At 42.8% G+C, this 24498-nt stretch overlaps 1 protein-coding gene across 1 annotated transcript in view; it reads left to right on the top strand.

The window, feature by feature from the left end:
* The window catches only part of DNAJC7 (DnaJ heat shock protein family (Hsp40) member C7), a 30315-nt gene extending 6262 nt beyond the window's left edge, over nucleotides 1-24053 (top strand). Inside the window, exons 2-14 of the mRNA XM_073683544.1 lie at nucleotides 2720-2808; nucleotides 8998-9122; nucleotides 10631-10744; nucleotides 10832-10906; nucleotides 12466-12584; nucleotides 13518-13671; nucleotides 14327-14491; nucleotides 16377-16468; nucleotides 16985-17058; nucleotides 19369-19515; nucleotides 19620-19772; nucleotides 19931-19993; nucleotides 23705-24053. Of these exons, the coding sequence (XP_073539645.1) occupies nucleotides 2720-2808; nucleotides 8998-9122; nucleotides 10631-10744; nucleotides 10832-10906; nucleotides 12466-12584; nucleotides 13518-13671; nucleotides 14327-14491; nucleotides 16377-16468; nucleotides 16985-17058; nucleotides 19369-19515; nucleotides 19620-19772; nucleotides 19931-19993; nucleotides 23705-23742 (1408 nt within the window). The 3' untranslated portion in view covers nucleotides 23743-24053. The remainder of the gene's footprint in view (nucleotides 1-2719; nucleotides 2809-8997; nucleotides 9123-10630; nucleotides 10745-10831; nucleotides 10907-12465; nucleotides 12585-13517; nucleotides 13672-14326; nucleotides 14492-16376; nucleotides 16469-16984; nucleotides 17059-19368; nucleotides 19516-19619; nucleotides 19773-19930; nucleotides 19994-23704) is intronic.
* The last annotated feature ends 445 nt before the right edge of the window (nucleotides 24054-24498 follow it).

The raw sequence follows: 24498 nt of genomic DNA, 5'->3' as shown, positions 1-24498 counted from the left end.
TTTAGACCTCCTTTAGACCCTCAGAAACGGGGCTATTCATTGTGGCATTGACTCCACTAGGTGTTGAATGAAATATTGGCCAATGCGGACAGGGTAGCTTCTCATAGTTTCCCCAAATTAGGTGGAGGTACTGACTTATTCTGGACAGCCTGGTCTACCTTGTCCCACAGATGATCTTTACGATCAAGATCTGAGGACTGTAGAAGCTATGGAAGGAAGGAAAACCTGTTGTCTTATTTCTGGAACCAATCTATGACTCCACGATCCTTGTAGCAAGGAACATTGTCCTGCTGAAAGTGTCCTTCTTACGTCGGGGAAATGCCACGTATGGATGAGCTTGGTCAGCCAATGCTTCTGTAAGTTCTACTGTCCAATCTTCCATCAGAGAACCCAGGGTTTGTCAAGAAAACATTGTCCACCTCCACCAGCCTGAACTGCTGACACCCGACATGAGTTGTTCATTGATTCATCTGACCCGGCAATAATCTTCCATTGTTCAGTAATTAAATATTTGCTCTCTTTTGCCCATTGAAGTCTGTTTCCCAAGATAAAGCCTCACCTCCTTATCAAGCTAATCCCATCACATGGTGGCCCTAGGAACTAGGAGCGGACTTCTTGATGAAGTGTGGATTGTCAGATAGCATTTATAATGAAGATTTGCAATGTGTGTCCATGTATCATGCTCTGTGTCGCTACCCTGAGCAATGAAGGGTCTGCTGGGATATGTAGTGCATGTCAACAATACATACTGAACCCTTTCTCCATGAACCGTTCTATAGTGTGAGGGCAGAATCTCCGTCTACTGTGTCTCAATTGCATGTCAAGCTTTCATTACATTGAGGCCCAGTGGGGTCCGTCAGCTCCTGTCCTGATGGAGTGTGAAAGCAGCTTGTCTCTATGAGCTCATACTGCAGGTATTTGTGGGTGAAGACGCCCCCCACCCATGTCCTGTTAGTATGAATGCAGCCCCCACCCTCATGATACAAGTCTCCTGGTTAACAGCTGGGGGGGAAGTGACTGTATACTGCTCAGTTATATTATAAAGGATTCTCCTTACAGGGTAGACGGGTCCCGGGTAGCCAGAGCGCACACAAAGATGAGGACCAGCAGCAAATTGTTTCCTATCGATGTCTGTTTTCTGGTCCTTGGCATTGTTCTAGTTATTCACTTGTGCCTTTACCCTTGCGCAGTGTTCGGATATTCTCCGATTAGCAGTGGGAACTTTTCCATGATAAACTGAGCAGTTTTTGATTCATAATAGTTGTCTTTTGGAACCTGTTAGGCAATGTTCACACGTCTTGGTTTTTTCAGTGTTTTTTTGCTGCAGTTTTTTATGCAAATTTTCAGCTGCATTTTGCAGTACCAGCAAAGTCTATGAGAAACCAGAATTCTCTGTTCACACATCATGTTTTTGTCTTTTTTTGTTTAGTATTTTGTGTCTTTGTTGGGTTTTTGGAAAATAGAGCATGTTACTACTCTCAGCGTTTTTTCACCCATAGGAAGTAATGGGTGATGAAAAAACACAGGTACTGTTTTTTGATGGCAAAATGGAATGGGGTTCTTTTTTTCACAGAAGTTTATGTACTTGCATAAAAAGAGACAGGGGGACAGTGAAAAAAAACGCACCAAAACTACAAAAAAAACCTGCTGCAAACCTCCCTTGAGAGATCAGGTTTTGCTGCAGATTTGTGACCCAAAAAAAACCATGATGTGTGAACATAGCCTTACTCGCGTGGCTTCGGGAATCATTTCCTTTAATATATTGCAGTTATGTAAGTTATCAAAAAAAGACTGAACAATGCAGAATCTTAGACGTCTATCAGGTGCTTGAACACTCCGGTCAGAATCTCATTTGTGTTTGTTTTTTTTAAATGGGAACATGGGTGAGATCCACAATGTGAAGAAGCTAAACTTTTTCCGGTCAGAATATATGGAGGGAAAAATGGCCGTAAAGACCATGGGGTACATAAGTCCTTGCCACTTCTGGACTTGGCTCTTAACTTTATGATGCCTATACACATTAGACTTAGGCCAACCAGATCCACCAATTTGTTAGGAGAAGGCAGGATTGTACATGTTAAGACACTAAAATTTATCAGGGGACGTAAATCACTGTCAGAGGGTCTGGCATTTCAAGCCCCCATACACATTAGACTAACGTTGGTTGAACATTCCAATATTATTGGGCTCGGCAGACAGTCTAATGTGTATTAGGCTTCTTGACAGCTAATTGTCGAGCTAAAGATCCAGCGTGTCAAATTTCGAGCTGTCATTCCTTTTGTTCCCCTTGAGATCAGCCATCACCAGAGATGTCTGGCAGCGTCTCTCCCGTAGAGAACACAGGAGGTCTCGGCAGAAGGTGCTGTCCTGTGTATGGAAGAATTGGGAGAGATTGCTGCCCGCCGAACTATCCTGTAGCCATCAATCGACCTACAGCCATCTAATGTATGTGGGGGTCTTTACTCTCCCCACACAAAACACTTGTATAATGGGAGTACTTAGGAATAGCCGACGGCTGGACAAATGTTTCTGACACCTATTGAGTACAAGGCCAGCTTTACAGGACAACGTCCAAATCGTTCCATGTGTACATAGAGCTTTTTCCAAGGGGTTGTTCATGATTAGGAGAAATAACTTTGGTTAAACATTTCTTCCATGAGTGCGTGCTAGGATTACTTAAAGATAATAGACCGATTTTCCTTTTTTCTCTCTATTGCAGGGAGGCCGAGGCTTACAAAGAGAAGGGCAATGGGTTCTATGTGCAGAAGGAGTACAGCGAAGCCTACAACTACTATACGAAGGCCATTGGTGAGTACTGCCGGCATGATGGGGGTTGTTGGGTAACCGTGGCACTGAGGAGCATGAAGGTACCAGTTTCTTTCTAGACGTCTTTTCCTGTCCTGTATATCACATACTGTATGTTACATCCAGAAGAAAGTTGCGTCACTCAACCATAAAGTTCAAACTCAAATTTATTGCAAGGCATTAATCATTCCACATCTGTATTGAATGAAACCTTTACGGCTGTGAATTTCAGCCATTGATTTGAGTTGAGCATACACTTCCTCACTTCCTGCTAAACACCAGCCATTAAAAGGGTTGGTTACCACAAAGTATTGGATGCATTACTATAACAAATTATACTCCGCTGATATCTTTCCTGCCAACTACAGGGTTCCACCATTTTCTTTAAGTTTCTGTGACTTTCGGTTTACGCTCACATGACTGCTGCAGTCAATCACTATCAGCAGTCACATGCCGGATGCTCAGCCATCACAGCTGAGGATAGACGGTGTCCTCACTACAGGGCTGGTAATAAAATAATAAAGACAGTGGTGGGAATTTGCTCATTGAGTAAAGGTTATTTTAATGCGTTCCCTACATTCTGGTCATTTTTTTTTTTTAAATTTTGGGCAACCCCTTTAAATGCTTCCCATCACTGCACTGCTTTTTCATATGCTTTTCACGCTCAGACCCTGCTTAGTTCCTGCTGATGGCACAGTAGTCTCAATGTGTTCTTTGGGTCAGTTAACACCTTACATGCCACAGTAGTGATTGCAGCATGTAAGGAGTTTAACAGAGAAAGATGGCTTCCTCTGTCACTCTATCAGCTTCCCGCAAAGCAATCGCAGGGAGCAACTAGTTGCTGTGGGAGTTGGAGGCCTAACAATGGTCTCTGGGTCTGCCATAGATCGAAGCCTGACTGCCTGTCAGCGTAACACTGACTGGCTGAGATAATACACTGCACTATATAAGTAGTACAGCTTATTGTCTAGGCAATGGAAGGAATGCATGTTCAAGTTCCCTTGTGAAACTAATAAATATTGTAAAAAAAATATATTTTATATATATATATTAGAAAATCCTATTTTTCAGAATAAGGTCTTTAATCTTAGTAAAATAAAAATCAGAAAGTTACATGTGGTATCTCCGTGTCCGTAGTTGCGCCTACTATGAGACTATAGGGGACACTGCAAATAAAAATAAGAAAAACACCAGAATTGGAATTTTTGTTCATCCTGCCTTACATAAAACTAAATAAAAGGAGAATTGAATAAGTCATGAATCTCAAGATGATACCGAGAAAAACGACAGCTTAATGAGCAAATATAAGCTCACACTGCTCAATAAGCAAAAAAAAATGAAAATGTTCCCAGAATGTGATAAAAAAATCTTTTTTTTAAATATTTTTTTTTATTTATTATTTTGTTTTGCAAATGTAATAAGCATAAATATTTCAAATTGGGTATAATATTAAAACCTTCCAGATGTTGGACATACTGGTACTTCTGTTGTCAGGTCATCTTGTATAATGTGGGCTGAGGACCTGAGCCTGTGTCATACCCTGTAGATGCTGGATGTGTGTCAGCATTTGCCTCGAACAGTACCTAGTGTAGCTGTGCTCTGCCCACTGCTGTTAAACCTCTCTTAAAGGAAATCTGTCATCAGGTCTGAGACCAGCATGATGTAGGGCTAGAGACGCTGATTCCAGCGATGGGTCGCTTAGTGTGCTGCTTGTTGCAGCTTTAATAAAATCACTGTTTTATCAGCAGAGGACCAGTAAACCTGCTGTCATGTAGTCCTCCATATTCATTAGCTCTGTATAATCCTGCCCCCACCACTGATTGGCAGCTTTCTGCCTATGCACAGTGTAGCCAATGGGAGCGCTGGAAAACAATAGTGCAATATAGGGTCTTACCCGGTAGATAGTGGTTAAACAGGAGGTGCAGAGATTTACTCACCTGGCAGGGTTGTGAGACCACAATACCTTAAAAGCTCAAAACATAGGCTGCTGCAGACCCACAGTGTGAATTCTAGGAAGAGGATAAAATGGAAAGATGGAGCTTTTTTTCGCTGTCGAAGACACCAATAGTGGTTTCCACAGATTGTGATGAAAGAATCCAGTAGGCGAAATACAGAGAATTGGTCCTGATGAAGTCTGTAAACTTTGAAATGCATAGTCAATACCGCAATTCTCTGTATTCTTCGGCAGCACAAAAAGGTCCATCTTTCTGTTTTATTCTCCTCCCTGTATGCACAGTGTACACAGAAAGCTGCTGATCAGTGGTAGGGGTGAAGTTATACAGAGCTCAGCATTCAGAGAACTGCTAGATCTCCAGAAAATTAAAACTGATTTGATCAAAACTGCAGCAAGCAGCCCAGTATTTAAAAAAAAAAAAAAAAAAAAAAGTCTGTCTGTGCGTGCAGCGGATGTTTGTACCAAAAGGGTATGTGCCCACAATGCAGATTTGAAGCAGAAATTTCCTGAGCGTTTTTCTCTCCTTGCCAGAAAAAGACGCATGTGTTTTTTACATGCGTTTTTTGAAGCATTTTTAAGCATCAATGAATGATTTTTGGAGCTTAATAAAGTTGGTGCGACATTGCTTAAGCCCTTGGATTACCATAAGAACTGGGGTGAGTATATTGGTTAATTTAAATGATTAAAGAATGGTTTTGTTGTATTTCAAATAAAGTGTTTACACTGTGTCTGTGTGTTTCTATACTTTGTTTGGTCATGAAAAGGTCTTCTTGACATCACCAAACAAAAGAGCTGGGTGTCAGCTAGTCCCATTCACCCAATCTTCATTAGCATTTCTATTCATGTAATTTATGGGACTGCTGTGAGCTGTTTTTTTTAGCCTGGGAATGTGCCACTAGGCAAACATTTTCCCTGGCAATAATTAACATTTCACAGCTGGTTCGTTAGCCCCTACGTCCACTTCCCTGATAGCACTCAGCAGCGCTTTGGACACAACGTTTTTATGTTTCGTCCAAAACGCAGTGTTTTAATGCCTCACTTTTGTTGTCGGTAAATGTGAATCCACCGCATATAATGACACTTCAATCGGTCAAAATCTGCAGTGGAGACTAGCTTTCCACTACAGAAATTGACATGCTGCGGGTGAGTTTGGGTACGTGGTCACGGTCAGGAGCCGCTGCAGGTTTGACGCTGCGTGTTTATACAGCGTCAAACCCGCAGCGTCCAGATGTTACAGCATAGTGGATGGTATCTCTAGAAATCACATGCGCACTATGCGTGCATCAGAGGCTGCGAATCACCCGCGGACACTGACATGTGGCGCGTCTTTCAGGACTGCAGCATGTCAAATTCTCTTGTGGAGTCGCTAGTCTCCGCAACATAAATTTGACCACTAGAAAGTATTGAATGTGATAAACCCGCATGGTTCAGTGAACACATGCGGATTTACCTGCTTTCAATAGAATGCAACATTTTGGACGCAGCAAAAATTTGCATCCAAAGCGCTGCTACGTCTGAATTATGGGCACAAAGCCTAAAATAAAAAAAAAATAAAAAAATGGCGTGGGCTCCCACATCATTTTTATAACTAATAGAGGGAAAGCCGACCACTGGGGGCTGATATTAGTAGCCGCGGAAGGAGCCATTAGCCAACAATGTTCCATAACTATTAATATCAGCCCACAGCTGTTTGTTTAGCCTTTACTGGCTAGATTACAGGGGTACCCCAGAAGAAAATTGATGTGGGGTCCCCCTCTAAACTCTAGCCAGCAAATGCTAAACTAGACAGCTGCGGGCTGATATACTGATATGAATACTAGCCCCCTCCGTGGCTATTAATATCACCCCTCAGCAGTCCCAGAAGTGGCTCATCCATAAGATGGCGCTTAGCCTCGCTCTTCCACGCTGCCCTGTAGCGGTGGCAGGGGGGTAATAGGGTTGGGGTTTATGTCAGCCTTGTATTGGCGGCTGACGTGAAGCCCAGGTTAGTAATGGAGGGCGTCTTATAATTACTAACCGCGTAGTAAAATGGTCGGCGCATTTTCAATAAAAACATGGCCAGAATAAAGAATTTAAATAAAATAAAACAGACCCGGTTCTACAATTTTTTTTTTATTACACTCCTCCGCGAAGTCCTCGATGACCGTAAAAAAACAAACAATATTCCTCACCTGTCCGCCGTCAACGACGTAATCCACGTAACGCCAAGGTCCCTCGATGATCCGGATCATTTCTACAGTAGTGACATCAGCCATCACTGATGTCACAGCTGTAGAATACAGCACTGTATACTGACAGGAGTGTAAAATCACCCCCTGTCAGTATACATGCTGCAGGAGGTCACTGGGGTTCATCAGCTGATGAGCTCCAGTTAGCTAGAAAGCGTGGGAAAATTCTTGTGAATCTTCCCACGCTCAGCATCTGCTGATCGGTCATGAGACTGATTAGCTGATTACCGGCTTTAGCAATCAGCTGATGGTCATGTGACCATCAGCTGATTGCTGTGGCACTGATCACCTGATGGTCGCGTGACAGTGTTGACAGTGTTGGCTCTGCATGAACTCTGCAGCCACACTCATGGGGTCATTGCTGGTTCCTGTCTCCGGCCGCCGCTTGCTACTGTACTGCAGACAGGTTGTTGATTGTCTTGCTGGTGGGACATTTTAAAGCCAAAATGGGCCTGGTGCTTAAGGGGATAAAATGTCAAGGTGAGGCTGTAATCCCCTCCTGATACTTGCACCTTCTGTGTCCCCTTTGATGATCTGCATTGTTCTGCATGGATGCACGGTGGACCTGTCCCACCTCTCTTGAGCTCACACTAGTCTGTAACGTCAGCAGATGTCATTGCTTCCAGCTGCTTCCTATCCATATGGATCATCTCTAAATACAGCCGGGATGACTGAGCCGCTGACGTGCCTGCTTGTAGCCCTGGATCCGGAGAGGGGGTGTAATGTAGAAGATATTAGCCGGGGAGTAGACATGTAGTGCAATCTCTTCTACTGGTAGTGATCCACTGGGAGAGGTGGCCACAGTGGCCTCAGCAGTAGTGTGTAGCCCAGCGTGATGGGCTGGTGACCTGCGCTCAATACATGATGCTCAATGTTGTGTGACATTCGCATTGGCTTATGTCCAGACTTTTTACAAACGAGTACTCGCACAACTTCCATGCTTTCCTTTTAAGACCCTTATATGCCAGTCATCATGGGGCAGAAGCAGCTTTCTAGCCCGGACCTAGTGCTGTCAATCAGTCACTAATCTGTGGTCGTCAAATGTTTTTGATTAGCCAACCTGGCGCGATGTCACCATTGCAGCATGATACAAGTGACGCCATGCCAGGCTGGGTAATTAAAAGAAGGGGCCCGGCTGGCTGACCCTTGTGGGGCCCGGGTGGCTGACCTCGCTGCTTGACCGGGTCCTGGGAACTGACTTGCACCGTTTATTGACTATCTCTCAGGAGGTACGGATTGCAGGGATATAGCAATGCTTCCTAGGTGGAACCTAAAAGCATTGTCATTGCCTCTCACTTCCGCACGCTTGTTGGCTGGCCTGGGTGACCAAATGAGTCTCTGCTGTACACAGTGCTATCCCTCTTTCATGACACCCCCTTTTTTTTGTCTTGTCAGCAGCTGTGAAGTGCAGGGGGATCCTACATTAGTTGGACAACCCATCGATTTGATTAGGAACTGTGTAGTGCTTGGTTTCCCCTGCAGAGGCAGTATAGGACAGCGAGCACTTACTGCCGAGTCCTCTCCGGATTACACGTGATTGCAGCTCATCATTGCATGTTCTTCTAATGAAAGGATTGTCTACTACTGACAGCCCATTTACTAATATCCTACGTATTGTAACAGGTACATGATGAGTATTACCAGCTTTAATTTGAAGTGCTTTCTTATTTTGCATCCATTTATAACAGGAAATTTAAGTGACAGATTCCTCAGGGGTTGTAATATAAAATTACCTACAAACGTTTCAAATCTCTAGACGTCCTTTTATAGGCCAGTTCTGTCATAATAACATTTTTATTTTTTTTTAATCTAATTGTAAGGTTGAAAATTAGATTTTTTTTTTCTACCCAAAGGTAAATTCTGTTTTCTTTTTGACATGTTTCTTCCACTGATGTGAGAATGGCGCCATCTAAAGATGCTAAGTGGAGTTGCAGGCTTTCTGTAGTTGATTTGAATTAGTACAATTTTATGTTCTATTGATGCAGATTTTACTTTGTTTTTTTTTTATAGATTGCTCAAGCAAAAACGCAAGTTACTATGGAAATCGAGCAGCTACACTCATAATGCTCGGGAAGTTTCGGGAGGCACTGGAAGACGCCCAACAAGCTGTTCGGCTTGATGACGCCTTTGTGAAGGTAGGTCCTATGGGTTCTGCCGTTTTCTAGTGGACACCTCTTTGCTATATCCTGTAGAAGCATTGCTTAGAATATGTTCTCAGGTAATGGGAAAACGGCAGACTTTCCTTTTGGTGAATCCGCAGGAGAATACAGATGCAGATGTCACCCACTCACTGCAGAATCTGTACGTAAAATGACATGCGGACTTTAACCCTTTTGCAACAGCCGCCATACACTATTACTTTAAGAAACAGGCTGAAAAGCTGAGCCTGTAACATATAGTGTGGGTGCTGGCTGTGTTACATTGCAGGCACCCAAGAGCAACTGACTCCTACCGCATCAGTTTAAAAGGGGAATTCCCATCTCCAAGAAGCTATCCTAATATGTAGTAGGTGTAATAATAATAATAGTAGCAAATACCTCCATTTAGAAATGTAGTATAGTTCTTCTGATTCGCTATGTCTCTTTCCTCATGTGCAGGGCATTGCAGTAGGAGGTATCCATGATTGCAACCACTAGCAACTAGCTGTCACTATATGACACTACATGGATACCTAAGCTACTGCAATGAATGCCCTGCACATGGGGTAAGCAACATAGCGAATCAGAAGAACTATACTACATTTCTAATTGTAGACAATAATAGAGCTCCGAATGGTGTCTCCATTAAAATGAGGCATAAATAAATGATTAAAATTACAGTTTTATTAGTAATAAAAATAAAATATACATAAAATTAACCAAAGATAACCAAATGTAGCAATCAAATAACAAGGCACATAATCAAATAATTTTCTGGTGTAAGGAATTTGCTAGTCTTCCCTGAATGATTAGAAGTGCTAATAAATATGAATGAATAGGAAAAGAGAAGTTTTTTTGGCAAAGTGCTTGTGCCTAAATGTCCATATTCTAAATATAATAGCAGCAAATTTAATCCAAGTGCAAAGTGCTGTAGTGTCAACAAATAAAGTAGAATGCAAGTGCTTATATTGTATTTATATTGAACACATACTATCGGCTAGTTAGAATATTGCACATAGGGAGAAGAAAGGTAGATTTATCAAAAGTTAAGGATAATGACACTTACATGTTATGCTTAGAGAGCCTTGCTATCTGGCCAGATATCAAGTTATCAATTTTTTAAACTACGAAATATAAAAGAAAAAGCTTTGTTTGGTATCGCCGTAAGCGTACTGACCTGCAAAATATTATCAGGTCATTTGACTTTCACGATGTGCACTCTAAAATCATAAACATAAAAAACAGCGGGATTGCATTTTTTTCCCACCATTTCATTTAAAAAAAAATTTTTTGTAAAATGACTGGTGTCATTCAGAACTACAACTCTGCTGTCGAAAAGCTATGTGAGGTGGGGGAGGAAAGCCGAAATAAGAGCGGAAAAACAAAAATGTGCCCAATCCTTTAGAAGTTAAATTCGTAGCATTCCTGTTCTTTCTGCAGTTTTTCCTCCGTTTTTCACCCCTTGCAATGTACTCTAATGATTACATAATTTTATACATTTCTAGGGTCATCAGCGAGAGGGGAAGTGTCACTTGACCCTGGGAAACGCTATGGCTGCTACACGGTGTTTTCAGAAGGTATTGGAGCTGGAGCCAAATAACGAGCAGACCCGGCAGGAGGTAAGAGATTACAATGTCCTCATGGAAGGTATGTGCACACAGAACTACTGCGCCACATCTTCACCCTTGTTTGTCTTTTCCTTTTAGTTGAAGAACGCAGCAGCTGTATTAGAGTATGAAAGGATTGGAGAAGCCGACTTTGAAAAGCGGGATTTCCGGAAGGTTAGCGGACTGTTCTCTGTTATTTCCTTATACTGCACAAGCGCTCCTGGACTCGGTCTTCCTCTTGCTGTCGTATAATGGGGGTGGGCAGGCTCGTGTAAGGACTCATTATTATTCCCACTTGCAAAGTTTTTAGTAATTCTACTAATATCCAGTATTTGGCAAATTAAAAGGGTTTTACAGTGTCCGAGAACCTTGGTCCCCAGGCAAGTAGACAACACGAGCTGTTGAGCTCAGTGATTGGCTACAGCACTGTCGGTGTGACGTCCACACTGCAGACAGTCCAATAACTCCGTTATTTTTTAATTTGCTCTAAGTTTTGAGTTTTTAATATATCGTTACAGCATACAGAGCCCCTTCATGGAGATAGATTTTAACGCTTTCAGGACTGACAATTTTTTGTTTCGGCTCTAAATTCTTTTCCTCCTAGTCTAAGAGCAATTCCTTTTTTTTTTTTTTGTCCTCCTCTGATCTAGGTATATGAGAGTTTGCTTTTTGCACGATGAGTTGTATAATTCTAAGACACCATTAAGTTTGGGTTTGTTGCCAATTTTTGAGAGCCGTAGTTTTTTATTTTTCTGTTAGTGGAGCTTTATCATTACCATTTTTGGATGCATACAATACATGATGCGATTGGTGGGGTGTCTCTAAATCCAGAACCTCCACTGTTCTGCACAGAATTTAAAGGGCCTACAACATGTAAAAAGTTAACCAAAAGTTTATTCTTTTAAATCTGAAGCGCTGCATCGGAAACACAAATCTGACTACTGTGAAAATATAAGGTCAATTTGATCTTAAAAGTTTTAAAAGGTGAAGATTCAGTTTTGAGCAATAAATCCTATTATATTAGTGCACTTTTTACCCAGTGGATATATTGGGTATTGCAGGTGCGGCACTCAGTCTCTGCGGCTGCTCTTGTTGTCAACTGTTGTTTGCAGCACTAATGTCACGTCAACAGTTCTGCAGACAATCACTGAACTCGGCTGTCCTGCCCGCATTGATGGCATGAGCTGCTGAGCTCAATGATTGGCGGCAGTGCTCTTGACGTGACACTAGCACTGTCGACAATAGCAAACACTGGAAGCAGCGGCAGAGACTCGCACTGGACCTGGGAAGGGTGAGTAATGCACAGCTTTATTTTTTAAAATAAATTGTAGCCGTGGAAATGGGTTTTCTGATACCAAAAATTCCTTTAATATTTCCCTATGAACTAGCAAATATCGATTTACAGAAAACACCGTGATTGAAGGCAGCCTGAATCTATATTTCTATACGCTGTTTTATCATTACTCTATTCTTGCATTGAACAGACCTGGCAGGGAAAGGAAAGTGTCCAAACTGCAGTAATATAGGAAGCAGATGTTCAGAGCCCCCTTATTCCTCCCATTACTCTCTTATCTCTTTCTACACATACTAGAAAATGCTCACATATGCTCTAGGAGAACACGGAAAGTTCCCTGCAGGGGTCTCTTAACATCATAAAATGCAGAATTGAATAGTTTTGTTTTTTTTTCAAAGCTCCGCTGTACTCTAGTCATTTGCTTACTCTCTTGTGTCAGGTTGTGTTCTGCATGGATCGAGCCTTAGATCTGGCCCCTGCCTGCCATCGCTTCAAAATCCTAAAAGCAGAATGCCTGGCGCTGCTTGGCCGCTACCCAGACGCCCAGTCCGTTGCTAGGTGTGTATATGCTTTCTTAGTTCTGCTTTTCTAAAGCTTGTATTACATGTGTAGACTGGTTTTCAATCACTAGAAGATAAAGGGAACCTGTCATGTGCATAAACACTATTAAATTGCACATATGGGGTTATTCTGCAGGTTAATGATGATATGGCGCCATGCGACTGCCTCACTGGAAACCCGGCTACCTGGAGGAAATTAACTTTATTCCTCCTAGCAGTCTTGGGCTTTCGGTCATTGAGGATCAGCTTAAGTCACCGTGCAGTACATAGTGAGTGGCGGCTGTAACTGCGACTTGACAGCTGGCTGTACAGTGCATCAGTGCTGAGCCGGTTGTCAGTCACTGCGGTGGTGCGGTTACAGCCGCCGCTCACAGTGTCCTGAGTGGTGACTGAAGCTGCATCTCTATGACTGAAAGCCCGACTATGCCAGGAGGAATAAAGTTGATTTCCACCTGGCAGCGGGGCTCTCAGTGCGGTGGCCGCATGGCATCAGAACACTATTAGCCTGCAGATTAACTCCATATCTGTAGGTAATAACGTTTTTTCACATGACAGGTTTCCTTTAAAACCACAACTTTAGCGCTGCAGTAGTAAACTGAATGATCAGGCATATCGCTAGAATGCATGGAGGCTGCACTGACCACATGTAATGTGAAAATAAAATAAAAACAGAAGGGTTTATACAGAGAGAAAAAAAATGGTTGCTTTCTTCTAACAATACACACACTTGTCCATGGGTTGTCTGGAGTTTAAGCTGGGCTTCACTGAAGTGAGTGGGGCAGAGTTACCGGTGTACTACCACCAATCCTGTACAACAGCTTTACCTTAATAGAGTGAGTGAATATTATTTCACAAATTACAGTAGGTTTAGTTGAACACAAAATAAAATGATTATTTCTAATCTAATTTGTTTTCCTTTTTTTTTTTGTAGCGACATCTTACGGATGGACTCTACGAATGCTGATGCACTGTATGTGCGGGGTCTATGTCTATACTATGAAGACTGTATTGAGAAGGCTGTACAGTTCTTTGTGCAGGCTTTAAAAATGTTCCCGGATCACCAGAAAGCGCGACTAGCCTGCAGGGTATGTCTAAACTTAGACTTTTTTAGTCTTTCCATTCTTCTGCGTCCTCTCTACTTGGGCCAAATGGAAGAATTGCCTTCACATTGGAAAAGCAGAAAAAATATCATCTGTGTATATTTCTTTTTAGGCTTGACTTTGGAGCATGTATATTCATTGAAAACAATCTAGCTATATCTTGTGCCGGGGGTGACTGTACAGAAGTCAGGGGTGAATATGCGTTCTGTAGATTTTAATAGCATTATCAACTCATCAAATTCATAAGGTTGTAGAAAAAAAAACAATTGAGGGCACACTGTGGATTTTCTAATTTGCTTCATGTAATTTTAGGGTTTGTGATAAATTTTCACCATTGATTTCAGCCCCCTGCAATGCATAGGGTGATAGCTGCACCTAAATCTGCAGCTCAGCTTTGTGCAGCCATGTCTGAGTGTCAGGAATTACACGGCTGCATTCATGATCTATGGTCATGTCTAACTGCATTAGATGTCGGTGTAGAGAAGGACAACGACGCATTGGATGCCCCCTCTTGGGATCCTGTCCTGTTTTAGGGAAAAATGAATAGAGGCAGGATTGTGGGCCAGGTATACGGCTGTGAGACTGCGCTCTGCAAAAAGCTTTTCATGCTTTAACGTAACGCTGTCTATGCTTGTTTCAGAATGCTAAGGCCTTAAAAGCCAAGAAAGAAGAAGGCAACCATTCATTTAAAGAAGGAAACTATGAAATGGCCTACAGACTTTACTCAGAAGCTCTCAGCATAGACCCCAATAATATCAAAACAAATGCCAAATTATACTGTAATCGTGGCACTGTCAATGCAAAGGTAAGTTGTAGAATGGACGCATGCTGCAAACTGGGGTGGCGTCTTCTAGATTGTATATTGTAACGTTGTGCACAACTGCCGACATATCTAATAATGTACGGGACATATAAAGGAATGGAAATTCCCTACATATTCCCACTCCGTATTATTTCTGCTAAATATCTGTCAAAATAGCAGAAAATTTGCCTAATTACCTGCTGGTCTGTTTGCTCCACCGCCGCAATGATGTATTGCTTTTGGCTGCATTGTTCTTGCTGTGGACATTGGATCAAGCACACAGACCCTATTTTGCGGACTATAAGACACACCTCAAATTTTTGGGAGGAAAATAGGAAAAAAATGTTTTAAATAAAATGGTGGTGCGTCTTATAGTCCGATTTTTAAGGTAGCTTACTGGGGTTGGGCGACTGCAGTGGAACGGGGTCACAGGAGGCAGGGTCGCTGCTGCAGGAGGCCGGCAGCGGCATGAGTGAGGCGATGATGCGGGCCCCGGGCTGGGAGGAGGGAGTGTTTCGGTGGTGCAGTCTGCGGGTCTTGGGCTTTCATAAAAGGTCAGCGGTGAGTGGAGTCCCCTTCTGCGGTGGGCCACGGAAAAATGGCCTCCAGAGGTGCCTCCCGCGATCTCTTCTCCCGCGAGCGCTGCCTCTGGCGACCGTTTTCTTGAAGCCCACCGCAGGGAAATCAATGGTAAGGGGACTCTGCTCACCCCTGACATTTTATGAGAGCCCACAGCCTCGCACTGCCGGGACACCCGCCGCATCGCTCCACTCCTGCCGCCACCGGCCTCCTGCAGTGACTCTGCCTCCTTTGACCCCGTTCCACTGCAGCAGGTAAGCTACATTCGGATTATTAGACGCACGCCCATTTTCCTCTCAAATTTGAGGGGGTGGAAGGTGGAAATTGCATCTTATAAACTGAAAAATATGGTTTGTTACTGTTATGGTATGTAAAGACATGTACATCACACTACATGGGTAAACAACCAAGGAATTTACATGTTCCTTATTTCTTCCATTGTTCATCTACCGATTAAAGTTGGCAGGCCTTATGATACTGATATCAATATCAGATTGGTAGGGGTCCGATACCCAAAACTCCCCACCCATCAGATATTTTCAGCACTGGCTGCATGTAAACAGCATGGAGCAAATGAAGAGGAACTTAAAGCAGTTGATGGTGGGGTGCCTGATATGGGACCCCCACTGATTTGGCATTGATGGCCAAAGGCCAGGCAACCCCTTTAAATAGTAGTGATGGAGGTAAAGGGTTTGTCCCACAAAATAAAGTACATTTACATCAATAGAGTATGTAATAAAAATAAGATTTATGATTGGATGTGTTTAAAAAAAGAAAATATGTAAATTCCTGTGCTGAGATAATCTTATAAATGTGCCCCTGCTGTGTACTGTGTAATGGCTGTGTCTGACCGTGCAGGAACATAGTCTGATCATACCACAGCTCCTGGGCAGGGGAGGAAGCAAAAGAGTATACAGACATTACAGCAGGGGAGGGAGCAAAAAAGAGTATACAGATAGCACAGCGCTATTTTTTTCCGTGAGGTAAAATGTGATTAATGCTCATGTGATAAAAAACAGGCAGCGAAATGTTTTTCTTCCTCCTCTGCCCAGGAGATGTGGTATGATCAGACCACGTTCCTGCACGGTCAGACACAGCCATTACACAGTACACAGCAGGGGCACATTTATAAGATTATCTCAGCACAGGAACATTTTATTTAACACATCCAATTGTGCAAATTCTTATTATTCCAAAAATAATTCCATGGATTAAAATGTACTTTGTTCGTGGGAAAACCCCCTTCAATTATTAATCTTAAATCCTATTATTACACCTAATATAAATCTATATGATGTGATCTCTGCAGCTCAAGAAACTGGACGAGGCCATAGATGATTGTACGAATGCAGTAAAACTGGACGAAACGTATATCAAGGCGTATTTACGAAGAGCACAATGGTGAGGAGCTAGAATGTGCCATGTAAAGGTATTCATGTACCTGGTTCCAATATTAAAGTGGTAATGGTGTCCTCTCACTTCTGCATGAAGAGGTTCGCGGGCTGGTGACATTATGTCTACAGGTATCTGTCGGGTGGTGTGTGTGACTGTCAGGTATTGTGCACTGCCCTGTTCTAAATCAGAAGTGACCGGAGTAACAATGCCATAGATGAGTATGAGTGTGCCAGTCTACCACCCCTGGGGGCTTGTTCATGCCATATGGTAATCTGCCTGTGCCTCTCAACTACTGAACCCAAAACCATGTGGGTCCACAGTATGCTGACCACGTGATCACTCTCCTCCAATCGGTCAGTTTAGAAGGGACTGTTCTAATCGATACCCTAACCCCAGCCCATGCCATTTTTACCAAACCCCAGATTGGCTTCTTTTAGCACCTGTAAATCCCTCATTTTCAGGATCTTTCTTAGACCAACCCTCAATAACGTCAGACGTAACAAATCTTGTGTTTCTGTTCAGTTACACAGACACGGAACAATATGAAGAAGCAGTTAGAGACTATGAGAAGGTTTACCAGACGGAAAATACAAAAGGTAGGTGCTCCGTTCTGCAGCAAAGCTCCCGTGTAGAAGTTATTTTACGATGCGCCGTGTAGTTTTCTTACCTGTTTTCATAATTGTAGTCATAGAATGCATCTTTCAAAAACCTAAAAAGGCAGGGTAAAGCACACGACGCCCGCAATGGGGGGCTTTCCTATATTTATGTATTTTACACCAGTGTCCAGTTCTGTGCCATCTGTACCCCCTCTTTCTCCAAAGAATAACCACTTCAGAATTTTTGAAAGAACTGATTGCTGCATTGTAGTCACGTTTTAGTGTTTGTGTTATGGCAGCAATACTCTGATGATCTGACCTTGTGATCCTCATTGATCTGTAGCAGTCCACTGCATTTTTTTTTTTTTTTTTTTTGGAACCGCAACATCCACTGAAATCTAGCTGGTACTGCACCTCAGCTGGTAACAACCTTGCCATCTTTGTTCAGTTGATCACTGCTTGTCCCTGATGCTGGACTCTTATTATGGACTTATTGCTTGTACCAAGGAATTGAAAGTCCCAGAATATGTCATTTAAGAAGAATTTTTAAAACTAGTGACCAATTCAGTTGCCATTTCATCCGAGCGTAGCATAATGTAAAGACAGAGACCCTAATTAAGCCCCCGTCTCACATAGCGAGATCGCTAGGGAGATCACTGCTGTGTCACGGTTTTGGTGACGCAACAGCGACCTCACCAGCGATGTCGCTATGTGTGACACTTTGCAGCGATCAGGCCCCTGCTGTGAGGTCGCTGATCGCTGCAAAGTGTCCTGGACCATTTTTTGGTCGTTGGCCTCCCGCTGGTCAGCACACATCGCTGTGTGTGACCAGCGGGACCAGCGATCAGGCTGGTAACCATGATAAACAGCGGGTTACTAGGGGCACACGCGCACTTAGTAACCCGCTGTTTATCATGGTTACCACTCTGCTACGGTGAGCAATAACCTCCCGCTCACCGTAGCAGGCTCGTAACCATGATAAACAGTGGGTTACTAGGTGCGCGTGTGCCCCTAGTAACCCGCTGTTTATCATGGTTACCAGCCTGCTCCTGCTTCAGCAGGCTGGTAACCAGGAGCTGGACATCATGGAAAGATTCTTTCGATGATGTCGCTGCTCCCCTGATCGTTGGTGAGCCTGCCTGTTTGACAGCTCACCAGCGACCACATAGCGACGCAGCAACGATCCCTGACAGGTCGTATCGTTGTCGGGATCATTGTAACGTCGCTAAGTGTGACGGGGCCTTAAGAGCGATGTGTCAGTTATTGGGCTACTTGCTGCAGTTTTGATCTCCTGCTGATAGGTAGCGATTTTGTCACTAGAGGTCTAGTAACCCCGCTTCCATGTAGTACTCCATAGATATGAGCTCTCTGCCTAAACCCTGCCCCCACCAATGATTTGCAGCTTTCTGCCTACGCACAGTGAACACAAAGCTGCCAGTCAGAGGTGTGGGCGGGGTTATACAGAGTTCAGCATTCAGAAAACTCTAGATCTGCTGCAGATGAAGCAGTGATTTTATCAAAACTACAGCAGGCAGCCCAGTAACTGATACATTGTGGGAATCAGGGTCTCAGCCTCTACATCATCCTGCTTTCAGATGGGGTAGTAAAAACTTGTGACAGATCTCTTTAAAGCACTTATTCACAAAAAAGAGAAGTCCTATTTGCCTTACCAACTCTCCTCACCTCTGCTCTGGTATTCACGCTTCACTACAGCTAATCAAGTACCGTATAGTCGCATGACTACTGCAGCCAATCACCGTTTGGCTACAGCGGTCAAGTGGCTAGACAGCACTGTATCAGTATTGGCTATGATGGGGAGAAAAGGAATTATTAGAACCAGAGCATTGTGAGATCAGTAAGTTGAGTAAGACTTTTTTTAAATTTTTTATTCATAATATTCCAAGTTTTCAGGTTATTTTATGGCTGGACAGCCTGATAATATCCTGCACAGCTCTGATGAAATGATGAATTGTCTTTTGCATGCCAGAGGAGTTTAACTGCATTGTATAAAATAGCAGTCAAAGGCAGTACACATGTGGCATATCTTAGATTTTCATGGACAATGCCATTTTAAGCGCATACTTTAGAGAAGTTGGTGGTCTGGGCAGAAGCCCAACATTTGTCGAATACATACCCCAGTGTTTGTTTATGTGTCATTATGTGTTGTGGGGGAGGGAATGGCAGATGGCGTGCAACTGTACCAAGAAGAGCCCTCACTGGGTTCTCCTCATTTGTGAGCAGACAATAGTGTATGGAGAAACAATGAGACTTTCATTGGACATTTTTCTCCTTACACCCTTTTCTCACCAGAACACAAACAATTCCTCAAGAATGCACAGCTGGAATTAAAGAAGAGCAAGCGGAAAGATTACTACAAGATTCTCGGGGTAGACAAGAATGCGTCAGAGGATGAGATCAAGAAAGCGTACAGAAAACGAGCGCTTATGCATCATCCAGGTAATCGGATTGTCCACCATAACTGTGTGAAGCACCTTCACTAATGACCTGGTCTTAGCTGTTCATAGATCTCTACCCACATTTCTTCTGGTTTCTTCTTTAAGACAGACACAGTGGCGCAGCGACAGAAGTTCAGAAGGAGGAGGAAAAGAAATTTAAAGAAGTTGGCGAGGCCTTTACAATCTTGTCAGACCCGAAGAAGAAAGCTCGTTATGATAGTGGGCAGGACTTGGAGGAGGATGGAATGAACATGGGAGGTGAGACATTGTATGGTGGCCAAACTACGCAACATTACCCAATCCATAGACAGACAAGCTGGTGGTTCTGTATTGTTGATGGCTACTGCTCTAGTTATGGAGCTACTCATCACTTCACATGTATCGTCATCGTATTAAAATGTTTTATTGTTTTTCAGATTTTGATGCCAACAATATATTTAAGGCATTTTTCAGTAGTCCCGGAGGCTTCAGCTTTGAGGGTGAGTTTTTGGAGAACAAATTCTGCTTGTGCAAGAGCCATTTCTGTATGATGGCTTAATACGTTAATAAGTGACCCCTGACCAGTAAGGTAAATGTCTGAAAACTGCTGCACATGGAAAGGATATGTGCAGAAGACATCTGGATCTTCTTGAAGATACTCTCTTCAGAATGGTCAAACAAGGCTGGTTATTCCTTCATGGAACGTGGGTAATCCAGGCTACCTTTCTCAGCCCACGTTCAGGGCCTTGTTGGGAAGTTGGAGCCCTACACATATTCTGCTATTATTCTGCTTATTAGGAACTTATGTAATCAAGTATTCTCTAACAACACCACAATTTATAAATCTGCTGATCTGATTGGGGGGTGGGGGGGACAAGATTCCCTCCTATGCCAAGCAGGGGTCTGCAAGCACTGTGGCATTTAATTTTGTAAACCGTTCAGTTGCAGGACATGGCATCCATATTGCCATCAGTAGTGACTATATTATCTTATTACTTAGTGTCTTAATAGGGACTTTCATCCCTTCAAGTGCCCATTCACCTTATGTAACATCATCTGACCACTCATTCAGTTCACAGCAGTCTCGACCAGCTCCATTGTACACATGAATGATCGGTGAGGCTGAGTACGTGTCTTTTCTGGGGAGGATGGAGAAATCTGCTGACCTACATGTCTGGAAGGGGCATATCTCCTGAGGCGAATTGAGATTAGGTGTTGGAATTCGCTATTCTAATCCGAGAGTTGGAAGTCCCCAGTACACATTAGATGCTGTACCACTCAGCCAAAATTGGAAGGTTTGTCCAACGTTTTTCTAATGTGTATAGGGACCTTAAAAGGAATCTTGTCAGTAGGATCCTTTTAAGCCATCAGTATGGGCATGCAGGTAATAAAGTTCAATAAAATATCTTGATATCTGCGATCTGATGTCTTATTCCAGAGTAATCCACATTTTTCTTAATATGTAAATGAGCTGTTAAGATCCATGGGCCGGACATAGATCTTCCTGAGAATCTGCCTTCACAGCTTATTTTAAAATGAAATGCCAGTGTGAGACCTAAAATGACTGGCAGTCTACTCTTCTTATCTACATGTCTCACACTGGTAACACTCCCTTACATTTAAAATGAGCTCTGGTGGCAGATTTTCAGGCAGATCTGTGTCCAGCCCCTAGAGCTTAACATCTCATTTACATATTAAGAAAAATGTAGATTTCTCACGAATAAAACATCGCAGATATCAAGGTTTCATTTTTTTCAACCTTTTATGACCTATATTCTGATATAGACTACTTAGGCGGGTCGACTCTACTGACATCCTTTTAAAGCACTAAACAGTTTTTCAGGTCCGTTTTCTGATCCAGAAGTGAGTTTAGCAGTAGAAAACGTAGAAATTGTCCACCCTTTATATTTTCTATCAGGTCTAAATACAGTGTATACTCGAGTATAAGCCGAGACCCCTAATTTTACCACAGAAAACTGGGAGAACTTATTGACTTGAGTATAAGCCTAGGGTGGGAAATGCAGCTGCTACTGGTAAAGTTCCCCATCCTTGTAAGCATGGCCCCCTCATCCCCAATCCTGGTATGCATGGCCCCCCTATCCCCAATCCTGGTATGCTTGGCCCCCCCATCACTGCACACATGAAAAAATAAAGACTTCTACTCACCTTCCTTTCCTCTGCTCCAGCGCTGTCCTGTCTGCCAGCAGGTGATCTCAGCATCTGATCAGCGCATGACGTCACCGCCATGTGCCCTCAGATGCTGAGGTGAATTGCAGGGATATTCACTCCTATCCACGCCGGGAGTATGGGTGTGGATAAGAGTGAGTATTCATTTTCTTTAATAGCGCTCAGTGTCAGCAGCAATCTTGTATGCACGCTTCTAAAGAGAATGAATATTCACTTCTCCACGCCCATAGTATAAGCTGAGGGGGGCTTTTTCGGCATAATGTGCTGAAAAAGTCAGCTTATACACGAGTATATACGGTAATTTAAATTTGGCTAAAAGAGCCTCCACAAAAAAAACTTTTATTTTCTGACCATGTAAAGTGTAACTGCACTTTCAGGTGACTTTTTAGAATATCCTGTCGAGTGTGTACATGAGGTCTACCATTATTTCTACCATTATATGAACTGTATCCTGTATTCTTTAGCAGTTCTCCCCTCTGCACTAGAAGTCTCAGCAATTTTTTCTGTGTCCCTGTTCCTGTCTCCCACCAGTTCCCCTCACTATAGACTTACAGGCAAAGGTGTAATTTGATTGAAGACAGATCTGTAAACAGATTTGAGCAGTTTTTAAAATAAATGACCAGTGCAGACAAAAAGTGTCTGATATATGCTTCTTTCAGCATCTATGATATATATTACAAAGTTTCTTCACTTACACCTTTGAAAAAAATAAAATTCTGCTATTTAACTTTTATATAAGGCCCTGATAACACACATCTGTCTCATGTTCTCTCATTTCTTACACTTAATTTCAATAGAGACTTGATGCAAATGAATGGCTTAGAACTATCTAATGTGAATTGACAGTATTGTGCACATTATGTAAGGAGAAGGGTATTCAGTGTACAGTAATACACTGTACATCTATCTATGTAATGTGCAGCTGCTCGAGAGACCCTTCTCTTGACACCATTATATAGACAATACGCAGGCTGTGCTCGCCCTGTGCTATGGCACTTGTATTCTTTGTTAATGACATGGCTGTCATATAGGCACATAGCAGTGGGCATCTGATGATTAGCAGAGCTGGGCAAGACTGATGCTGCCGTGCCAAAGTGATAAAACAGTGTATATATGCATTTAGTTGTGTTTTTTTAAGGGCATGCACGCTTTTGCAACCATTTTTATTGCTCAGGCATATTAAAAATAAAAGCGAAACAAATTTTGTAAAATATGTATGCAGCCCCTCTGCAGGATGTCAGATCTCTTTTTGAAGATGTTTTTGATGCATTGGAACAGTGAAAGATAATTGGTTGCAAGAGTTCACATACGTTATGACAAAATAATATTGCTGGGGTAAGTTGAGGCTAGTCACTGCATGCCATTTGTTGGATTACATGGTGGCCATTCAGATACATGACGAGTGTCTCAGAGAGCGCTGCTGCTATTTAGTGGCTCTTTCCTTTGACTCGTATACCCTAATAAGACATGGATTGGGGTTGTCGTAATGCCACCCCTTTTAAATACAGCCTGTTTCAGCTGATCTGTAACTTTGTTTATGCTACCCCATCTGGGAGCAGCATGATGCAGAGACCCTGATTCCAGTGATGTATCTCTTACTGGGCTGCTTGGTGTAGTTTTTGTACAGTGATCAGCAGGAGAGTCACTAGAGGACTACTTGGAATGCTACCAGGTAGTCCAACCCTGCCTCCACCATTGATTTGCTCCTTTCTCTGTACACCGTTCATAGACAGACAGATGCCAATCAGTGATATGGATGGGGTTATACAGAGCACAGCATTCAGAGAACTGCTAGATCTGCAGCAGACAAAAAACATTTTTAATCAAAACTGCAGCACCCAGTAAACCAGTAAAAACTAAGTGACTGGAATCTGGGTCTCTGCCCCTACATCATGCTGCTCTCATATGGGATAGCAAAAAATCTGGTGACCCTTTAAATATTATATACTCTTTTAATGCTCCTTCTGTCTGATACCTGTGTACATTAGAAGCTGTTTATTAATAAAGTCTCTGGTCTCTTACAGCATCTGGACCCGGAAACTTCTTTTTCCAGTTCGGTTAACAAGCCCACGTCCCTGAACCTCCACTCTCAAAAAGTCTTGTATCCCACCTGCCTCTCCTCCTGCCCTCCAATCCCTTCCTTCTCTGTACAAGTGTTTTAACCTGGAATAAGGACAATATTTAATCAGACTTCTCAACATCAGCAGCATCTTATGTCTCTGTTTATTAGAGAAGTGTATTTTTTTTTTAATTAATATTATTTTGACTCCATCTCGGTTTAAATACCTCTTTTGTGTGCTCATGTGTGAAGGAAAAACTGAACAAGGCATGAATGAAATTCTCAAATAAAATGTAAGAGCCTAATAAGTATAACTTCGTCCATCGCACTGCCTGCAGAGTGTTTGGTGTCTTTGGGTAGGGGAGTACACTTGTTCCTCATCCCTTTTTACCTACTTCAAAGCTCCTACACGGAAGGTTCTGTAATTCTCTGGAATTGCCTGTATACATATATTGGATTCCTTTATCATGCATCCGAACCATTCGTGTATAGACTCTGTTATACCCACCTACACGGCTCTGGATTAATGTGATCCTAGTTGGAAGTTGCATATGGTTTTGCCTGTAGCAGAACTGGATCTCTTAATTATTGCTGCTGCTGCTGCTGCTGATCCGGGCAGATCAGAATGGGATCCCTGGAAATATACTTAAGTTTTGACACACAACATTTGGAATGGTTCAGAACATCTTAAGCCTGGTTTCCATTAGCCCTTGCCCATGCAGTTGCAATGTTACCCAGCTGGAACACATTGCGGCATAA

Source organism: Phyllobates terribilis, unplaced genomic scaffold (assembly GCF_046119375.1).
Source record: "Phyllobates terribilis strain yellow unplaced genomic scaffold, ASM4611937v1 Scaffold_5__5_contigs__length_657084704, whole genome shotgun sequence".
Classification (NCBI taxonomy): domain Eukaryota; kingdom Metazoa; phylum Chordata; class Amphibia; order Anura; family Dendrobatidae; genus Phyllobates; species Phyllobates terribilis.
This window is presented reverse-complemented; position numbering and strand designations above follow the sequence as displayed.